This window comes from Antennarius striatus, chromosome 21, assembly GCF_040054535.1.
Source record: "Antennarius striatus isolate MH-2024 chromosome 21, ASM4005453v1, whole genome shotgun sequence".
Lineage (NCBI taxonomy): Eukaryota > Metazoa > Chordata > Actinopteri > Lophiiformes > Antennariidae > Antennarius > Antennarius striatus.
Window position 1 is genome coordinate 2,652,959 of NC_090796.1, and position 21,517 is coordinate 2,674,475.

At 44.2% G+C, this 21,517-nt stretch overlaps 1 protein-coding gene across 3 annotated transcripts in view; it reads right to left on the reverse strand.

The window, feature by feature from the left end:
- Positions 1 to 21,517, reverse strand: part of mprip (myosin phosphatase Rho interacting protein) — a 35,970-nt gene that overhangs the window by 9,895 nt on the left and 4,558 nt on the right. For all 3 annotated transcript variants that reach the window (XM_068304778.1, XM_068304779.1, XM_068304780.1), the window contains exons 2-15: positions 21,165 to 21,242; positions 20,610 to 20,675; positions 13,256 to 13,407; positions 13,094 to 13,178; positions 11,594 to 11,765; positions 11,036 to 11,465; positions 7,785 to 7,911; positions 6,328 to 6,432; positions 4,382 to 4,438; positions 3,861 to 3,929; positions 3,677 to 3,766; positions 2,997 to 3,106; positions 1,995 to 2,559; positions 1,257 to 1,394 (exon numbers count right to left, since the gene is read on the reverse strand). In XM_068304778.1, coding sequence (XP_068160879.1) covers positions 1,257 to 1,394; positions 1,995 to 2,559; positions 2,997 to 3,106; positions 3,677 to 3,766; positions 3,861 to 3,929; positions 4,382 to 4,438; positions 6,328 to 6,432; positions 7,785 to 7,911; positions 11,036 to 11,465; positions 11,594 to 11,765; positions 13,094 to 13,178; positions 13,256 to 13,407; positions 20,610 to 20,675; positions 21,165 to 21,242 — 2,244 coding nt within the window. The remainder of the gene's footprint in view (positions 1 to 1,256; positions 1,395 to 1,994; positions 2,560 to 2,996; positions 3,107 to 3,676; positions 3,767 to 3,860; positions 3,930 to 4,381; positions 4,439 to 6,327; positions 6,433 to 7,784; positions 7,912 to 11,035; positions 11,466 to 11,593; positions 11,766 to 13,093; positions 13,179 to 13,255; positions 13,408 to 20,609; positions 20,676 to 21,164; positions 21,243 to 21,517) is intronic.

Consider the following 21,517-nt stretch of genomic DNA (forward strand, 5'->3'; position numbering starts at 1 on the left):
CTCAGAGACGGAAGGCATATCAGGTCCGACAAACATTTCTGAGGTTCTCTGGTCCAAGCTCACAAAATTCTTTTCTGGGCAGAGATGGTGAATTATCAGGTTAACAGATATTTTTCACACTCTTTGGCATAAGGCATTCCAAGTCACGTTTGTGCTCCACAAACAAGACGTAACGGGGAAAACTGCGACATCTACACCTATTATTGGGAATCTTGCAGCAGAGTTTGACTTAAACTGAGCCACACACAAACACAATCCTCTCTTAAAATAATCGTTCAGCCTCACGCTGGTAAATCCATCCACAGCCACAGAAATACATTCACACATTTATGCCATTATACATGTAGGTATATGCAGTATTGGTTAACAGTGTAACAAATGGATGGTCTGTATAGCAGTTATTAGAAGATGAGAATCTGACATCCATGCAAATAATTAGGAAACAAGCCGAGAGAGTGTTACTCATACATGTTGAGGCAAACATTTTGAGAGGGAACCGATGATGATGGAGGATATCTGGAACATTTATCACCCTGTCTATAACCTCAAAACGAGTAAGTCAAACAACTTCAAAAAGGAACTTAAAATGAAAAAAAACCTATTAATCTGAAAAGGGCAAAAGTGCTCCAACAAAAAAGTGTCTTTATCTCAATAATAAATCTTAAAATACTTGGTATATTCCATATTTAGATCTATATGTGAATGAGACAGATGGGTTGTCACCTTACTTAGGTGTTAAAACAATGAATGCATCCTCTAAAATCCATGCAAAAAAAATTCAGACATTGAAATATTGCATAAATGTGTTAAATACAAATTAAACACAGACGGAGTTACAAATTAAAGAAATTATCCCTGGTTTGAAATCCCTTCTTGGACTGAATTGAATCTTTGGAAAGTCACACCAGCAAAACGCAAAACTGGAGTCCACTGCTACAAAATAAAACACGGAAGTAAGGACGACATGAATTCAGATCCAGTTCAGACCTTCGACACAGACGGAGGATTAACTAGTAGAAGCCAATGAAGTAACAGATACCAAATGTTTTTTGACATGCTCATGCAAAGGCACATATCCTTAGCCGTTTTGTTGTTTTAATGTCAGTTGGTTTGATTTTTTTCTTAAAATAAAATAAATCATGCAGAGAATGTTACAATGTTGGAAGAGAGAATCTGGCTCAGCCGACGATACACACAGGAAATCTACAACTGATTTCTCAGTCTGGCTGCTCAGCCAACACAGACTCAGAACTTACCGGAGAGATGTACCCCACCCGGATGTCCTGCTCTCTCTCCAAAGCCGTTTTCAGCTGAAGCTCCAGTTCCTGCTTGTGCTTGTTGGAGTCGAGGAGCTGCTGGTGACAGCTCTCCAACTGCGCCTTCAGGTCCTCCACCTGCATGAACAGGGAGAACATTTCAAAGCTCAGCAGGTAAAAAAGACATAACCTCGCGCGTTTAATGTCTGAACGTCTTTTTAAATGTCAAATATACTGATATGATTTATAAGGAATGCTTTTAAAAGGACAGGAGTTGGGAATTACTTAGGGTGTTCCAACATCCCATCATTAACATTAACATCATTAACAGCCAGTAGGAAGTTAAAGTTGTTTTCAGGAGACTGTCTTTACTGTGTTTGTCTCTCCGTTTAATCTACTCTACAAACAGGTCTGTGTGTAAAAAGGATTTTTCGGAAGAGGAGGAAATATCCATCATTCATCTGGTCCCATGTTTGGGAATAATGGGCCAACTTTGACCTTTTTGAACATGTAAAACTCACCATCAGCTTCAAAAGCTGATCAGCTATACAGCTGTTAAATATAACAATATGTGAGTGGATTTCTGTGACATTCAGTGGCTGAATTATTCTCAAAATTTGCAGACTTTGGAAATTTTATGGAAAATATCTGTACTGGGGAAAGCCAGGTCAATTTTAATTTGTCTCATGCAGTGTCAGTGTCACCGGTGTTCTCATGCAGGAACACCGGTGGACGTACCCCGTGTCTGTAACTCTCCAGCAGCTGCTCCAGTTCTGCGGTTTCTCTGGGCTGCACTGATGTGGGGAGAGGCACCCTCCTCTCCTCTCGTATGGGCGTCTTCTCCACCTGCTGCCAGTGATGTTCAATCACCTCCTCCACCCTCTGCTGCCTCTCCAAAGATGTAGGACCCGATGAGTCCGTTTGTCCGAATCGATCTCCGACCTCGTCGTCCGTCCTCCCTCCTTTCCCGGCTGAACTCTCCAGCGATGATCCGGTCGCAAACTCATACCTCTTCCGCCTCTCCTCTCTCCTCTGACTTCGTTCCAGCTCTCCCAGGTTGGTCTGGAGGCTCTCGGCCTCTTGCGCCCGCTGCTGAGCCAGAGCCTGAGCGATGGGTCTGAACTCCGCCCAGTCGAAGGTCTTGGAGCGGCCTTCTCGTCTGCGCTCACGGGCTCGGCTCTTTGTGACGCTGGCAGCCGATTCTCTCTCTGCGGACGAAGCCTCGGAGGAGGGAGAGTCCTGAGTCACGTCTGGTCGGACCAAACCCTCGAAAGGAGAGAAGGAGCCGTGATCCTCGGTCAAGCTAAGAACACAGTGAAAAGAGAGGCGAGCTAAGTGTTAGCATTGACAGTTGTTGGGAAATACCATCCTGTTTTTTGATTTGGTCCCACTATTTTCACTTTATTTTGGCTGAAGCAACTTGCATGTCTGGAAAGTGAAATTTAGTTTAAACACATATTAATATACACATACGATATATACATATACAAGGGACCCATATATACTAATCGTTTATTTTTTACATTATCATGTTATTGATGATTTTGCTTGTTGATCACAAATACATGAGGAAAACACGGCTGGATTACAGTGTGATCAAAACAGGACAGACCAGTAACTGAGCCTTGATCTGGTACGTCAATCAGACAGCATCCAGGTTCAATCATCTATCACCATGGCTGAGATGTGTGTGTGTGTGTGTGTGTGTGTGTGTGTGTGTGTGTATGTGGTCATACTGACCTCGCCACATCAGGAGCAGTGGAGGGTCTGACGTTCTTCATGACAGCCTGGATCCAGTTCCTGCGTATCCCGGCCGTCATGGCTGACAGTGTGTGAACCCCCTCCTGGGTCTAAACATTGAAAAGCATCATCAAACACACTCTGTGTGCTTTACAAACTTCCACTGCGTCAGCGGTGGACGAGCTGCTCACGTTGATTAGTTGGTGCTGCAATAATATTTATCAAACCACTTTCGCAGTTTTATAGTGTTCAACTGACCACGACAAATACATCATGGATTTATGGTTTGCAAAAAAAAAAAATACAGACATTTCTTTTACTGAAGCAGAGGAAAGCATGAATAAAAACTGGCTCTTTCAGGGGAAAAATGCAAATAGAACTTTCTTCATGAGAGAAGGGGGCATCTGGCCTGACAGTCATTTACTTCTACACAAGGTGTGCCTGTGCACACCTGTGCACACCTTGATCTGGACCATCACGCGGTCCAGATCCGGACCGCGGTCCGCCATTTGGTGACCCCTGCTCCATGGAGAGAGAAGAGGAAAAAAAAGTCTCACCAGATTTTTTCCCCCAGCCGCACTGGTGCTCCCAAATATATTTAATAGTCGCACTGATAAAAATTTGGGCACATATGCGTCCAAAATTGTCGCAATTTCGAGCCCTGCTCTGAAGTGTCTTACATGTATTTGGAAGCCATAGTTGCGTTGAGCCTGGTACTCGGTGACATTGCAGCAGGTGGACAGGTCGATCTCACCATCCAGGTCTGACGCCTGAAATGAAAACATGAATGAGAAACGGGCGAAGCAAGACATACGTGAAAATCGCTCCGTTTAGAGAAACGCTGTCGAGGACAGATCAGCTCACCTCCTCTGCAATGGAATCCTTGTAGTATCTCAGGCTGTGATCCGTCAAAACAAACCAGTATTTCTTCCACTGCAACACAGACAGGAAGAGGACGCAGAGTTAGACGATACAAAGGGTGGAAACAGTCTTTTACGTCCACGGAGCATGTTGAGGTAACAAGAAACAAAGACGCAGTCGGAGACTGAACGGCCCCTCAGCTGCTACGTCTTCTCTCTGGACTCTGTCACGCACAGATGTTGAGCAGCCTTCAGACTCCACCCTGTCTGTTAAGTCCACTGAAGATGAAGATCAAGGTCTGACCGCAGCAATCTGAAGGCCACAGGACACTAAAGACACCAGGAGTCCACCGTGTGGACAGATTGCATGGTTTTCTTTTTGGCTACATCCTACATTTTAATGAAGGAACAAAATTTAAACCCCATAATTTACCACATTGTCAACCTCTGTAGGCGATACACTCCCTAAAAGAAGAATTTATTCTCCATTTTTTAACATCCAAATGAAAGTAGTTCGTACTTTACCTGTCCTTGTTCATCCAGTTTCACCATCCAGCCTTTCTTGAAGTTCAGCAAATCCGGCTGGGGAGAACAAAGTGAAACATTAAGCAAAAAAACCCCCCAAAAAACCAAAGAAAAGCTCAACCTTCATGACCTCAGAAGCGATCAAACCCAAATATAAACCATCTCACTTTGATTTTCCAAAGTTCTGCAGCAGTAATGAGCTTAAAAATGGAAAAACAGACCACAAATTCATTCCAAACAAGAACCCTTAAATGATTCTGCGACTGTCTGCTCAAACCGTTGAAAATGGCATGCTCACTCCGCCAGCGGGGGGCAGAAGTTGTCCCGACCGAAGGATTCCACGATAGGACAAAGGTGGGAATCAGGGGTCAGGGGGCAACTTCTGCCAGCCTGTGATCAGCACTGCTGCAGTCTGCCGTGATTACACACAGTGGAAAAGGAAACACACATGTGCACAGTGACCTCAGGAAGCAGTGGAAAGTCGTGATGGACGGACACACACACACACACACACATACACACTTCACTCTGCTAACACACATGGCACTGAATGGGTGCAATCAATACACATAGTGGGAAATGAGGAGTTTAACCTGGAGAGGAGAAAAGGGGGGGCTGTGCTGCCCCACGCAGCCCTGGGGTCTGTCCTACAACACCCACAATCCTTCACTGCCACCAGGGCCAAACACACATTTGGAAAAGACGTGTTAAACTATAAAAGAAATAAAAGTCTGACATCAGGTTGTCAAGGAACTTCAAATGAGATGAGCAATCTGTACCATCTCAGAGGGATGACATGATCAGTTCACAGAGAGGTCAAAGGTCAGAACAGGGTGGAAATAAGAGAAACAGGATTAAACTATTTTTACCTGAACTCTATTCTTTTAGTACAGACCTAAAGAGCTAACGTCTGGGAGGTGACCACCGAGACCTTTGGTGGTGATAACTCCCCAAACTCTGTTACCTAACAGCGTTCAGCCCAAACAACAACCTAACGACCTCCGTGACCCCTGAGCTGAAGGCCTGGCGCTGACGCTGACCCGGGATCAAACAGCTTAGCCAAACAGAGGAGGCTTTGTCTGGGAGACCAGAGGCATTCTGGGACACACTGGTCTCTACAGGACGGTTAATGTACAACTACTGGTTACTATCAACACAAGACGAATAAGCTTCTGTTCATCATCATCATCATCATCATCAGCAGCAGCAGCATCATCATCATCATCAGCTGCTGTTGGCTCAGGATTTCCTCTCCAGACGTCCCTGTTAGTTTACAGCTGATCTGCAAAGTGGCTGCTGTAGCTAACATTAACATAACATTAGTGTTTTTGTAGCTAACATTAGCGTTACTGTAGCTAACAATAGAACTGCTTTAGCTAACATTAGCGTTACTGGAGCTAACATTAGCGTTACTGGAGCTAACATTAGACTTACTTGAGCTAACATTAGTTATCTCACACCAGTTAGAACAACGTGTCCGTAGACACCACAGATTCTATCTAACACCAAGGTACAGTCACTGTGATATTTATTATGTGAATAAATATTTTTGAAACAGGTAACATTTGTGTTACATTTGACCACCTGCGGCTCCAACATTCAGGTTGGCAAACAAAGATAAAGCTACGCTAACCAGCACACTGCTGGGTGCTCACCATCCAATGTCCAGAAAGTCAAGCTTTCAGCATAAAGATAGATATCAAGAGGCAAAATTAAGCTAAAGGAAGTGGAAACTGCATGCTAAATACACAAATATCCATACATTATTTACAATTTTATTACACAGACTTGCCCAAAGCCACTTCCAATAATCCTATTATGTTCTCCCAAAGATGCACATTATTATCGACTGAATAGGACGAGCTCACTGTGATGAAGAGGAGAAGTGACCTCACAGACATCGCAGTAGAAATGAACCCTGGGAATGGAGGATGAGAGACGCTCACCGTCATAACGGAGTCCGTGGTCCTTCTGTCCAGAGACTTGGCTCTCCTCAGAGGTGGAAGGGTGGAGGGGAAATCAAGAACCTGTCCCGCATCGTGTCTCTGCTCCTAAAAAACACACACAGGAATCCTTACTAAATAAACCTTAAATAAAACACAAAAACACAAAGTTCATGTCTAACGTTTCAATTTGTGAGTGAAACGTTCTGGACAATCAAAGGCACCTGCAGTAACACCCAGAGGGCAGAGGAGGATGCTAACTATCGCACAAAAAGTTGGACTTTTGGACATGCTAAAAGAAGGACATTACAGAATAAATGAATCTTCAGTTCGTAAAATGAGAACGATGAAAGTAACATAAAAACAACAGCAGCTGTAAGTTTTAACAAGGATGAAAAAAGGGTTGTAACTGTCCACAACAAGACCATCATGAGGATGGAGTCTGTTTTAACTTTGTGGTTCAGTGAGGAGGGAAAAAAGCATGACCAACATCATCCATACTTAATAATAATAATAATAATAATAAAAATGGATTGATTTTTTTACTGAGGTTTGAACTTTGACAGTTTAAACAAGAGAAAAAACATGTTCATGCCTGTCTGAGGAAAGTGTATAAAGTGTGTAGTGACAGATTTTACAGCCTTGAAACTTGTATAATTGTAGAATATAAAACTGACGACTTCATGGACTTCGCACATGGCGGGTTATTTTTAGAACGTAACTTCCACGATAAACAAAGGACCCACTGTATTTGAGTGAAAACCCACATTAGTTAGAGAACGTCATTTAGTTAGGGTGAGTCTGAATGTCACCCACACTCTACACTGTAACACTGAACGATTGCTGACACGAAGTCTGTGTGTTCTGTTGAAACACAAAGATCAGCTGATCATTCAGCAGTGTGTGTGTGTGTGTGTGTGTGTGTGTGTGTGTGTGTGTGTGTGTGTGTGTGTGTGTGTGTGTGTGTGTGTACGCAACAGAACACACACCAACAGCCTCCATTGTCTGCTTCTGTACATGAACGTGAAGCTTCATGGAAGCGTTCGTAGTGTCCGACTATGTCCAAGTGGTGATCTCCACATTTTTAAATTGGGTTGCAAAAGCATGGGTGGGGTGGGGTAGAGTGGGGTGGGGGTGGGAACCACAATCACCAGTGGATTCCCACCACAAAATGGAAACTGGAAATGGAATAGAGGTCACACTTCTGACCTCTGACCTTGAAGTAAAACAAAGACAGGACAGCATGAGGGAGAGCTGGAGGGAAAAGGGCTAGGGTGACGGGAAAAGATAGAACAGAGTCTGTGTGTGTGTGCGTGTGTGTGTGTGTGTGTGTGTGAATGTGTGTGTTGGTGGTAGGATGAGGTTGCTTAATAAGTCCTACCATATTGATCGTAAATTGTGCGGTGTTGGTACGAGCAGGTACACACCCACACACACACACCCACACACACACACGTTACCTCTCTCTGGAAGCGTCTGTGCTCACTGCGACCCTGTCTGGCTCCACCCCTCTCGGACTCCTCCACCTCCATTTTCTCGGGATTCTCCAGCTCCAACGCCTCCAACTTCTCAATAACACCAGAACGACTGCAAACAGGAGATGAATTATTGATTACGGATTGAAAAATGTGCAAGGATCAGCAAGGATAACTTTTAGTGAGTTCTCATGTAGAGAAAGGAAAGCCTCTGGGTTTACTTCAGGTACACTATCACTCATCCAAGGACGCAGTCAAATGCTTTTATTGATTAGGAGACATTCAAATCTAAGTATCACTAAAAAAAAAAAAGAAAAAAGAAAAACATTTTTAATGCAGTGGCTTCTTCCTCAGGCTGTGATATTAATGGTCAGGGATGCTAAACCAGCACATAGAGCACAACATGAGGACAGAAATGAATATTTGTGATGATAATAGTAATCAGCAATAAAATACTTAATCTGAAATTCATCCAGTCACCTGACTTCCATCCATTTCTGGTTGAATCTACAATAAAACATCAGACACTCTCCTTCCACTGCGTCGTGTTAATATCACTAATGCCATCACACAGCAACACCTGTGAGCAAGGACCTGGACATATCGCAGCAGAACTCCCCATGACCAATGTCGTGAAGCTGAAATGCAGGTTCTTTACAGAACTCCCTGGGAATGTTCCACCAAAGGAAGCTTAACGTATACTTGACCCTCATTCAAGTGTTGATAGAGGCAGCACCCATGGATGGTGTACCGTGTGACTGATGCCAGAGATGAGATGTAAAGGCTTCAGTAACACAGCAAATAAACATATAAATAATAAATACACTCATTTGACAATTAATTTGACTGCTGTAACATTGCTCTCAATGTGACCCCGTATGCTGACAACGCCTCATGTTAAATGAAAGACGTCTGCTCTACAGACAGGAAGCAGGCGGGAGGCCGGGGGAAATATTATACGAGTCTTTTGCCTAAATGTTGCCCTTATTTGGGGGACTGCAGCCAAAGCGCCGGTCCTTTAAAGGGAATGAATGAGAAGTCAGGACAGGGACAGCGTGAGGCTTAGCGCTCAATTTGTGTCTCAAATAAACTTAAATGAATACAGAGAATGTAGATGTGACAGCGTCTGATAATCCCTACAAAGACAAGGTCAGATTTAATCTCTGTGTTAAATGTGTCGGATGACCTTTCATAAGCGTCTCGTCAAACTGGACATAGTTCCAGACATAACAGCTGGACGATCGTAGTTTTCTGCTCCTACAGCAAGAATCAGTGATGGATTGATGAACTTATCACCACACCTTCACTCTAGAGGCAGCAGACGACGAATGTCGTTTTACTAAATTGACAATTTATCCTGGTGTGAGTGGAAGCGCGAGAAATCGCAACTTGTGATAAATTACATCTGCTGGTAGAGCAACAGCAGCAAAGACGAGAAAAAGCAGCTGAGATGGACGACGCTGTTTTACTGATTGGACATCACTTTTTACTGAAGCTTTGAAAGCAGGAGCTGGTCATTTTAACGTAATTCCACACCAGCTTCACACTCATAACAAAGACGACACGTATCTGATTGAACCGTTTTCCTCTGAAAAAAGTCTGTCAAGACAAAGACATGAAGACAACATGTTGGTGTTGACCTGTCAGTGAATAATGAGCACACATGTGAATGGATGATGTTTGGGTTTGTGAGTCCGTCCCACTTAAACTGGTTTAGGTGGACCAGCGACCTGTTTATGGGGCCACAGGTTCCTCCTGTTTTCCTCTCTTCCTTTTCCCTTCACACTTGACATGGGTGGAGGGGCTGAATGGAGCAGGAAGCTGGCTATGAAAGGAAAACAATTACCCCCCCCCCAACCCCCCACCCCACTTGAGATTTGTTTGAAACGCTATCGTCACCGGTGTGTGTGTGAGATGTGAGACATCTTTACCAACAGCATCGGATTAATGAATGGAAAGTACAGAGCAGTGTGTTTACACAGTCTGTGCTTACAAGTAGTATAAGACTGCTGATAGTGTGTGTGTGTGTGTGTGTGTGTGTGTGTGTGTGTGTGTGTGTGTGTGTGTGTGTGTGTGTGTGTGTGTGTGTGTGTGTGTGTGTGTGTGGGGCACAGTTTTTCTCTGAAAGTGCGTATGAGGGAGACTCAAATCACGACAAATCCCAGAATCATTTCATCAAATACGACATTTTTTTCTTCCTGTTTCTGTAAAACCACATGAATTGAGACTGAATGTGTTCACGTCAAAAAGTTTGGAGTAGGTGCGTCACACACTGCGTGTGTGTGTGTGTGTGTGTGTGTGTGTGTCAGGATAAGCCAGAGGTATTTCCAGACCACAGTGCCAGTGGCGCTAACCTGGGCTAACAGGATAAATCAGAAACCTATTTCAGACTCAGGGTGTTAGCGGGCTGACAACATCCCTCTCTTTCCTCCATGGGTCAAAGAACACACTTCACACTGCGCCTGAACCTAACACGGTCTTTGTCTTCTAGTTTTGTCATTTTATTTTCACACCTACAGGGACAGGTGGCCTAACTTTCAACAAACTAAGAGCAAATATCTGTCATTTTAGGAAATACAATGTCCAAACAGCTACTCTCTGCAGTCCAACTAGCAGCAATTCAGTATTCCCTCGCTTATCCTCACTTCAAGATGCCCAGTTTCACTACATTGCGGATTTTTAGTTGGTAGTCACGTGATACCGTACGCGCATGCTATTGGCTGACAGCATCCAGAAGTGCGCTGCGTTCCGAGACTCACATAACGCAGCGCACTTCCGTGTATTAAAGAACCACTTAAAAGTGCTTTAAACAGTCTATCAGAGTGTGGAAAAAAGTAATACAGATATGAGGTGGTTTAATGTCAGGATGGGGAGGGTACATAAATTACCGTAAATAATAGAATCGTCATATTGTGGAATTCCATTTTTCATGGGTGGTCCTGGAACGCTTTAACCGCGAAAAACAAGGGATGACTGTACTAGAATTGTTAAGGTAGAAATATCTGAGGACCAATGAAAAGCTTAATGATGTCTCAAACTGCACATATCTCTGTGCATCTTGGGATGTTTTCAGGAAAGGAGTCCTGAAGTTTGACAAAAACTTTAACAACACATTTAAATGTTACATTTTTTTCTGGTTAAAAACAGTTTCACTAGCTTAAACTAAGCAAGTGAATAATGTGCAGAAACTAGAAAAATTATAGAAGATAAATATGTAAATACGGCGAGGCCCTCACCTCCTCTCTGGGCTCAGGACGGGGTCCCTCTCCTGCCTGTCGGGGCTCCTGAACCGACCCCTCTTCTCCGCCTTTCGGGCCTCGGCCTCCAGCCGTCGGGATCTGGAGGCGTCGTGATGGCTGAAGGAGTGGCCCCCCCTCTGGTTGGCTGGGTGACTGTCGGTGCTGGTCACCGTGCTGCCGCTGGCGTCCGAGTCCAGTGAACTGACTGAGCCGCTGATGTGAGAGCCGTTGGAGAGCAAGGAGCTGCCTGAGGGGAAGGGGTCGCTGGGCGCGGGGGACAAGCAGCGGGGAACGCCCCCCAAACTGGAGCAGGAGTCTGTGGGGGACAGCAGGTCGCTGTGGACCTGCGGCGCCAGGCTGCCCCGGTCGACTTCATCACCATTCACCGATCCAGCGTCGGATCCCTGCGCTGCAGATGCACCGTCACCTTGACGACAGAGGAGCCACATTTTTAGACCCAAAATCACAATAATATTATTTTGTTAACAGGACACCGTTTTATTCATCCTGTTATATTTTATTCACTTTAAATATATCTTTTAACATCCTCCTCACCTGTGGGGGGCAGTGGTGACCCTGGGGGCAGGTCAGGTGCAGCCCAGACCGCCGTCCCGTCCGCCTCTCTCTGGTTCAGCTCTTCTTGCCAGATGATGGAGCTCGAGTCTGGGACCTTCTCAGCATCGGGGATCCCAGAACCGGTGACTGCTACCTTGGCTGGACCCGGTTCCTATAATAACAACAAATAATGAAAAGATGTACAGAAAATATATGACTTTGACTTTGTATGTTTACCGTTGAAATACTGTATGAAAATAACACATGAAGAAAGTTGGATGTTTCTGTCCCATTTAAATTTGAATGTTTTGGACTAAAGGGTTATCGGAACAGTGAACATTTGGATTAAAATCTCACACAATCAGCACTACTGTACATTATGAAGTATTACAAAAGAGAGGAGATCTGAAAAGTGCTCAAGAAAGCCAAACACTGATTTAGAGGGTCTATAAATTAAAATGAACATTATTGTAAGGGTTCCTGTAATAAAAACTGATTGAGAATTCAGATCAGTGAGCAGCTATAACTATTCCTACAAACGACTGCAAAACATCCACCTCTACAAAAAACCTGGGCTGGTCAAAAATGAAGAAATTAGGAGCTGAAGATTCCAACAGCAATTAGGAATGATTTTATTTAAATGAGAGATTAATTCAATAAAAAAATTTATTGGAAAAAGGTCTATGAGCCGGATCTTTTGAGCTGTTGAGCCGGCCAGTGTTCGCAGAGCAGCAAAAAAAAAAAAAGTAGACATAAGATTTCAAATAATTTTTTGTTTCCAGGAGATAAGGACTAGAATGACGCCAAATAACAGCATGAATTCTGCTTTTGCATAAACACATATACTATATAACGAATGAGTGTTTGGTGAAGAACAGGCTATGTGAAAAGGCGACGGCCGGTAAAGGATGTGTACACATCAATCGGGGGGATGAGAAGAGGGAGTGTGTGAGAGAGTTTGATTGGACAGGGACTACTATTCCTGTGACAGAGAGGGAAAATGATGGTTTGTCAGATTGACCTCAGGATGCAGTACAAGAAGAGGAGAGGTGGTCTCTGGCCACGGGGTGAATGGTTCAAGCATTGGTTTGAGGAAATGGCGTTTCGTCTTAATACACAACCACTGGCAACGACAAGGAGTCATCCGTTAGAGGAGCGGCAGCTGTCGAATGGGGGGGGAGTCATGACTGTCCAAAATGGAACACTTGCTTGACAACTGGAGTGCTTGGGGAGGATTGCACATTTATTTTGTGTGTGTTAGTCCATTTGACGAGGGCTACCTCTGAGCTTTGTCCCTGGACTTTTATAAGGACTGCAGATTGAAGTCAGGGTAACGGAATTTATTTAAATCAGGAAAAGCTGCTCAGGAATCATAAAATGTAAAGCTCAGTCAGGCGGCTGAAAGCTTGAGCATCAACGCGAAAATCTCCCATCGTATTAGAATGAGTCGATCAAAAACATCAAAACCCAGAGCCTGACATCATCCACAATCTTCATTACCTGCGAGGTTGTCGGCTCCACTTTACGTTTCTTCTTCTGGTTCTGTTTGTTGGTTCGGGGGTACACCACCAGCTGTTCACTCCACCTACAGACAGACCAGCACACATCTGACACGTCTGCACATCTAAAGCTATCCAACCTGTCGACGTGGAGAGAACTTACCCATTAATGATCTCTTTATTCTCCCCCCTGATGAAATACTCCTGGTCGGGGGTGATGATGCACAGGGAGTTCTTCTGGCCGGTCTTTGGCTCGGCGTCGATGACGTCCACGCAGAGGTTCATGTTCACCGTGCCCTGAGGCAGCGTGCTCGGCTGGGGGGGAGACACGTCATCACCGATTAGAAAGCGTATTGACTCATGTCTCCATGAGTCAGTGAAGCCTGGACCTGCTAACTGAACATGACAGTGTACAACTAAAGTATAATATACACAAATTCAATTAGGATCCATAACCCGAAAGTTATACTCCTTCTCCAAAACTGCAGTAGAAGGACGATGTGGAGTCACTCTTTTTCTTTCATCCGGTAATTGATTTATGTACATTTTGGATGAATTACTTCCAAACTAAACAGATGATATCACGAGGCGACGTCCTGCAGTGTCTTAGGTGCTTGACTCAGAACATGTTAGTAAATGGACAGTTCTTCTTCCTGTCTGAAGTGTTCAAACCTCAGACCCGAGCTACAAAAACTTATTTCAGGGATGGTGCGCCGGGCCTCTGCCGTTGGACATTTAGCTTTTAATTATTGGATCTCCATGCTAATGAGGCAAATGCTTAAACTGCTACAAACGCAGAAAAAGGGGGATGACATCACTTGGACGTCCGATTGAAGACACACAAAGCTGGAGAACGTCAGGCTGTCCCTGCTTCATCCAGCATCTATAACACTGAAGCCCTTCTGCTAAAACTCCAACACCTTCATATCTCCTGTAATAAAGGAAAATATTCAAGAAGTCCCAGACGAGACGCTCCTGGTGTAGGATTTATATGACAGGATAATAAACAGATTGTCATTTGAACCTGTGCTGATAACGGACTCATTATCTCCAGATTGAAGATTAATCTGAAGCCCTGAGCTTCCTGTCCGGCTGTCGTGCGTCTGCGCTTCTCTTATCAGGCTTTGCCGGGCTACGTCTGCCACAGATGTAAAACAGGTGCCGGCTCTTTCTCCAGCTCCTTTTAAGGTCACTGAACGCAGATCCAGCTTTATTAAGAACGGCCTGTAGACCCGTGGGGGCTGCCAAATATGGTAATTACGCTGCATCGCACTTTAGGACTCCGATGCTGTGGAGGAATTTCTTCCACGAGAAAAAAAAACTAAAATATTTGATCAAACGTGTTTAGACGTGGAACGGTGCCGCGTGATGTAACTTGTGGCCTCGTCGGTATGATGGTGATGTTTGATGAGATCACAATGAAAACATACAAACAGGCAGTGAGGTGGGATCACGCTCAGTTAATGTAAAATAATCCTTTATTGTCCCACAGTGGGGAAATTTTTAATGTTGATAGAATGGAAAAGACAGACCGCAGAACCTGGTCTAGAATTAGCCTTTGCTTGCTTGTGTAGATATGGGGAGTTTTACACTATTTCACCCTTTTCCTCACGTTTTTCTCTTTAGTACAATCCTTCTCAGCTGTAGCTTCTTTTTTTTTCTGTCAAGTTTTTTCACTTCACAGCTCAACCATGTGTATAGAAAATACTTTGTTAGTTGCATTCTTAGCTGAAACATGGATTGCTAGGTCTTACGAGCATGAATGTGACACGTGGGAAACAGAACAGACAACTACAGTCGTCTGCTTCTAGTTTCAGGATGATTCAGGAAAGAAGACACTAAAATTGTTCCACCTATCTCTGTATATATTTAATAGTCGGGATCGAGTGGAGCCGACGAGCCGTAAACAGAGCCTAAGGGTGAGCTTTCTGATCTGCGGTGTTAGGAGGCGCCTGCTGATCCTGCTCTGCAGCGTACGTTGCTTAGAGACTGCCCTGGGCTACTGGCACCAAAACACACGAGGATTCTGCCAAGGGCACCATTCAAACACAAATTAATTGTTTGTGTGGTTGATTTCAACACGACCGGGCAAATTCCATATCCTCCAATTGTCCCCGCCTCCCTTGGGGGTGGACTATTTTTAGTTTTACAGAAGGATATTTTACAAAGCCAGCTACTTTCTCCCAGCAGCCACTTGATTAGTTAAATCAGTGAACGACTGCCGCTTTTCACACATACAGTCACAGAGGAGTGAGTGTGACCGTAAGTACAGAAATAGAGGGTGACCACCCTCAATGCTTTGAGGTTAAAAGGTCAGTGACCATGAGAACGTAGTGGAGGAGGGTCAGGACGGGGGCAGCTGCTCCGGAACTGCTTTCCTACATCATATTTCAGGAAACTGAAAGCGGTTCTGTCAGAATGACCCACCATGGTTTCTTTACAGTGTTTCTAGTGAACGTAGCCTGTCGGTTCCTGTCCGTTACCGGTGTTGAGGCACGTGTATCCTCCATCAAACTGGAGCATCTTCTCCAGGGCCGACTTAGGTACAGCTAACGCTAAAGCTGGCTGTTTCTTTAGCGATGCACTAAAGAGTAGTTGGGTAGTTGATCACTGAACGATGCGCTCCCATAAAAACGAGTCGGCAGCCTGTAATCACCTCTGCTTCACGTCATTATTCTCCTACTGATTGTGTTGTTTCCCTTGTCCGCTGGTGTTGCGGTGGGTTTTGTCACCAACCTAATGCATGAGGAGCTTTGGCATCAGCAGGTCTTGGTGCTTGTGGGGCAGACCGTGTGTGGAATGTCTGGGTCTGGGGCAGATCTGACATTTCTTCTGTGGCTTTTCGGGGCTACAGCTCCCTTTCTCTCGCTCCGCTCTGCGGTCCGGGCCACGAGCTCGCTGCAGTTCACCAAATAAGGGCATTGGAGGAGGAATGCTGCTTAAATGGGAGAGCATCTTTTCCCTTTGCTCATGATGAAAATAGCTGGGCTTTAAGAGGCCACTGCCTCAGATAGAAAGCACCCTGACATCTCCTGGATGAAAAATAGAAGATGACTTCACCGCTCCTTCAGACGATGATGAAAAAGCCCACTATTTTTATTTATAATGTGAGTATAATGCTGTGACTGAACGCAGACCATGAGTGACATAATAAAATAAATATCATCCTACTGACACAGCGATAAAAACATTTTTAGAACTGGGGTTAATAGAAATATAAGAAGCTTCTGGGTCAAGAGGAGTGAAATTTAACTAGAGCTCCAGATTTTCCACTTAAACTCAGTCCCGTGTCAAAGGTGCGGACATACGTGCAGTTATTCACCAACAGTGGTGCGAACAGACGGGGATGTGGGAACTCGAATGTTCATCTGTCCGTGAAGCCGGAGCTCTAGATTCGAGCCAGTCTGCTGTGAGCTGTCTACAGCTTCACACACACACACACACACACACACACACACACACACACACACACACACACACACACACACGCACACACACACACACAGTCAAAGTACCAACGGGACAAACAGCAGCCATGAGCTGCGTTAGCTGGGCGATGACGTGTTTGTGTGTGTGTGTGTGTGTGTGTGTGTGTGTGTGTGTGTGTGTGTGTGTGTGTGTGTGTGTGTGTGTAACACAGAAAGGCAAACAGACCAGAGGTTACAGTCACTGAACCAACAGCAGGTGATTATCGGCTCTGCGTCGGGTGTGAACACACCTTGAGGAAATAGGTTCCAAAGAGGAGTGAAAGCTTGGCCCATTTAATATCGAGCCATTCTATCCAACACACTCCATACATTATGTCCATTCTGATCCCATAACTTTATGAAACTCCAAAGCTAATGTGATGGAGAAACACTTTAATCATGTCGAGAGAAAAAAAACAGCACTCTTGTTCCATGTGTTGAAATAACCCAACTACAACTTTGTGTGTGTGTGTGATACAGGGGCCTGTACTCACAAATATGTATGCATGCGTTTGTAATCAGTAGCTAGAGTGTGCTTTCTTAATTTCCCTTCGGGGATCAAACCAGTATATAAAATTAAAAAATTAAATTAAAAACAACACAAACACACCTTGGAATCATTTACATCGCTATTTACGAAAAATAAATGGTGGTTCTTGGGATCAAGGCTAGCACTTGATCCCATCCCATTTTACAGCTAGGCTAGCTTAGCTTGGCTGTTGTCTCTAGATAAGAGTGATATTCATCTTCTCACCCCGCTCTGGGTTAGGGAGTGAGTGAGCAGCACTGACCCCCTACTTGTTTTAAATCCACCCCATGTATCTGGTTTGAGCTCCAGTTCACTGAGGGATTTAGCTCCCGAAATCTTACACGTAGCTTCTGCTACCGCTCAAGAACAGATGGGGAAAAACACTTCATGACACTTCAGGCATGCTTTAAGATCTTGACTATGGTACACAGTCAAGATTTTAGTCAGTACAAGATGTGGACATGAAGCAGGAGAAGTCACTCGAACCTCAAACGAACCCTCTGGATTTGAGTCAATAATGGGAACTATTGCAGATGACGACAAGGTAGTCAGAGACTACGACCCCCGCGACTTACCCTGACCTACTTTCAGGGTAGGTCAAAGTACCCTGAAAGTAGTACCTGACTAGTGCATAGACTAGTGCATATGGAGAAGGCCAATGTAAGACCATAGATCAAAGCTAGTGCATAGGTAGGTCTTACTCACACCGGCATTCTCCCTTGTCTTTCTATCCTATCAGGTTCCTGAGTGTACAAAAGTTGAAATTTGACCATGACCTACTTTCGCGATGTCAAGGTCATCATCTCGCTTTCACCCCCTTTGCTGTCCGAGTAATGTGCTTTTTGTTTCATGTTTCTATCTGCAGTGGTTGTGAAGATATTTGGTGGACAAACAAACAAATGAACGGACGAACATTGACAATCGTATTACATCACTGCTTTGAAGCAAGATGTAACAAGGCAGTCAAAGACTACAACACCCCGCGACACACCTGAATTCAGAATTCTACCCTGACCTACTTGCATAGGTCAAAGATCAAAGCTGTTTATCTGACCTACTTTCATAGATCAAAGCACTAGCTTTGATCTATGGTCTTACGGTGGCCTTCTCCCTCGTCTTTCTATCTTATCTGGTTCCTGAGTGTACAAAAGTTGAAAGTTGACCTACTTTTCTCAAGGTCAAGGTCATCATCTCATTTCCATCCCCTTTGCCACCCGAGTAATGTGCTTTTTCTTTCATCTTTTCTATCATCTCACATTTGCAAAGATAAGTTGGTGGACTAACGAACTAACGGATGAACATATGAACACTGACAATTACAACACAACACAACACGGCTTTGAAGCGGGATGTAATAAACCACACATTTTTTGCGTGCACCAAACATCAACAAAAGTGGAGATAATGTGATGAAAAGATCTGTAACACAAAGAGTGGACGGGTGTGGTTCCTGTACATTTCTACACTATATGAAAGCCACATGAGAGGAACTGGGTCTAAGAATGTAGACCTCAGCCCTGACCTCAAACTAATCACGTGTGTCCTCCACTGGTGGCTGGAGTCACTGGATAAACAATGATGAGCTTGATGCCACCAAGACCAAAATGCTGTTATCAGCTCTACAGTGTGGAGAGTTCCTTTGCTCTGAGTCCACAGCACAAAGCGTCGACTTCCCTGACCCACTTCTCCTGCTCCACAGCGCACATGAAAAGACTGGCAGACAATGAGGCAGACAGTTTTGGAATCGTTGTTACAATGAGAGGAAAACACAATTGCACACAAGCTTGGGTGTCACTGGAAACAAATTACACTGTGGAAACGCGCAGTCGCACTCATGCAACTGAGTTTCCTCCCATTGTCATCACTGGCTACAAGAAAGAGATCCACCAAACAGGTGGTTAAAGCTTGCAGCCCGGTCTGATGACACACACCAACAACCTACTGGAGGTTGTAGTTGGAGCGTTTATCACAACACTACTGGAACATTTATCACACTGCTGTGTGAAAAATGTTTAGAAGTAAACATGCTTGAAGGATTAAGGTAAATATTTAAGCAAATATAAAAATGTGGGCTGAACTTAATTTATACAAATGAATATAATGAACTGAAGAATATTAATATTTTGTTACAATCTGTTTCAATTCTGATTTAGAAACAAGGAAACAACACCTTGTTGGTCTTAACTTTACACGTAAAGTTTTTTTTGAATGCTGCTGGTGTGTGGTCCCCCCCAATGTTTACACACAAGCAGTCTAATCTGCAGCCTGATCAGCCGGTATGGGTTTGGTCAACTGTGTCACATTCCCCTAGTGACACACTACAACCACAAACAACAGGCTGAGTGGACACCAATCAGTGAACTCAATGAGTCGACGTCCAAATATGTTCAGTCAATGTTTGGAATGATAAGACATGACACCTGAGGCTTGCTGCTTTTTCTCAAAAAGTCCTGCGACTCTCTGGTGCTCCTATTATCAAATCATGACAACAACGACTACAGAACATCACCAGTGAGGCATCCCGTTTCCCACTGGTGTGTCTCTTTCTGGCAGCGGTGCTCCAGATGAGCCTATAATCACACTCCTAGACCATCCTGATGAATGACCATTGATGAATGCAACTCGAATTATTTCCATCCTCTCATACAGGAGGTTCACACAGCGCTTTAAGCTAACAAACACGCCACAGCTCAGGGAGGAGAAAACCTGCTGATGCTTTAAAGCAAGGCTTCCAAAAACATGACGTTTCCAAAACTGAACCACAGATTAGATTCAGATGCCCTGGCTTCACATCCAGTGTCATGCCTCATACCTGGATAACTTTTGCAGGGCACCTCTTTTCAAAAGCCAACTGAGCCTTACAGTCAGTGGTATCAATAATGCTAATCACATAACAGGATTCCCTATGAAGAAATAAAATCTACAATAAACTATGTCTGCTCACCAAAAACTATAGCAGGAAGCGGCCGACCAAAAACGCCCAGCAGCGACAACTACTGTCTGTCTTGTTAGTGAATATCCACTTTCTGGAAAGCAAACTTCAACTAAACACACTCCCCAAAAAGAATTGGACGCTGTATGGAAACAACCCAGCCGTCTTTCCATCTGGGCTAACATCGACCTCTGGTCAGACCCGTCCTACAATCACAGGTAGATTACCTGTGATTTTAGGAGAGAATATATTAATTTTGTTCATAAAAAAAACTTCAGTATACAGAGCATTAAATGCAACTCGTTCTTCACCACCACTGGGACTGATATTGTTTAAGTGCGGGTTATGCTATTTACTTATTCACTGCCAGTGCTGTTGTGTCAACATGAGTTCTTTTTCAAGCAGAAAACCAGGAGAACGTGATCTGTAACATCCACTGAAGAGCGGTTGTAAATTAGTACAGGCCTCGAGATGTTTAGTCTCTAAAGTTCTGCCTCACCTTTCAGCAAAAACAAACAAGAAAACTTCCATCTTTAGAGGCCTAACCAGATGATGGAAGGCTGGAGAGCAGACATGGAATATCACTCACCGATTCATCCAAGGCAAAGCGCAGGCAGCCATGTTCATACAGCACAAAGAATCTTCTTTGCCATTTCTGTCGGAAGAAAGAAAGAAATATCTCAGAATAATTTTTTTCAAAAGACAAACAACATGTTTTTAATTCATAAGGATTACAGGGGCAGATGAAGAACCTGGCTCAGTATTCCTACTCATAGACTACATGCACACATATGCGCGCACACACACACACACACACACACACACACACACACACACACACACACACACACACACACACACACACACACACACACACACACACACACACACACACACACACACACACACACACACACACACACAGCTCCTTTGTGTCATATGGTGAAAAAATATGCAAGTCAATACTGAATGTTCAAGAAGAGTAAAACATGAGTCAACTGGACTTCCTTCAGTTTCTTTAAAGACGTTTCATCCATGACACTTCTTCAGTTCAAGCGGAAAAGCTGTAGCATCTTCAACCAACTTTCAGCAAGTCCAGTCCAACTGAACACACACACACACACAATAACACACACGCTCTTACCCTGGATCTTTGCATAGGATTGTCGAAGTCAGTTCCCTCGGGGGCCAAACACAGCCATCCACCGTAAATAGGTTTAGCCTGTAAAGGAGAGAGCAGGAAGAAAAACAGCCATTTAGGTAATAATTAAAACTGGAAGAGAATGTCAGCTGAGGGGTGTTAGGGTGTGGGGGGTGCAGGAGAGATGGTGTAAATATGAGAGAGAAGCCTTTTGGGGTCCAGATGTTGCCTCTTTCCTCGCTGCACTTTGCAACCATACGTAAGCAGTTTAGTGCTGTAATCAACTGGGTTTGATGACATGCCTGAGTGCCTCTCTTTCCTGTTTGTCCCGGCGCATGAGGCCCGTAGGTACAGCT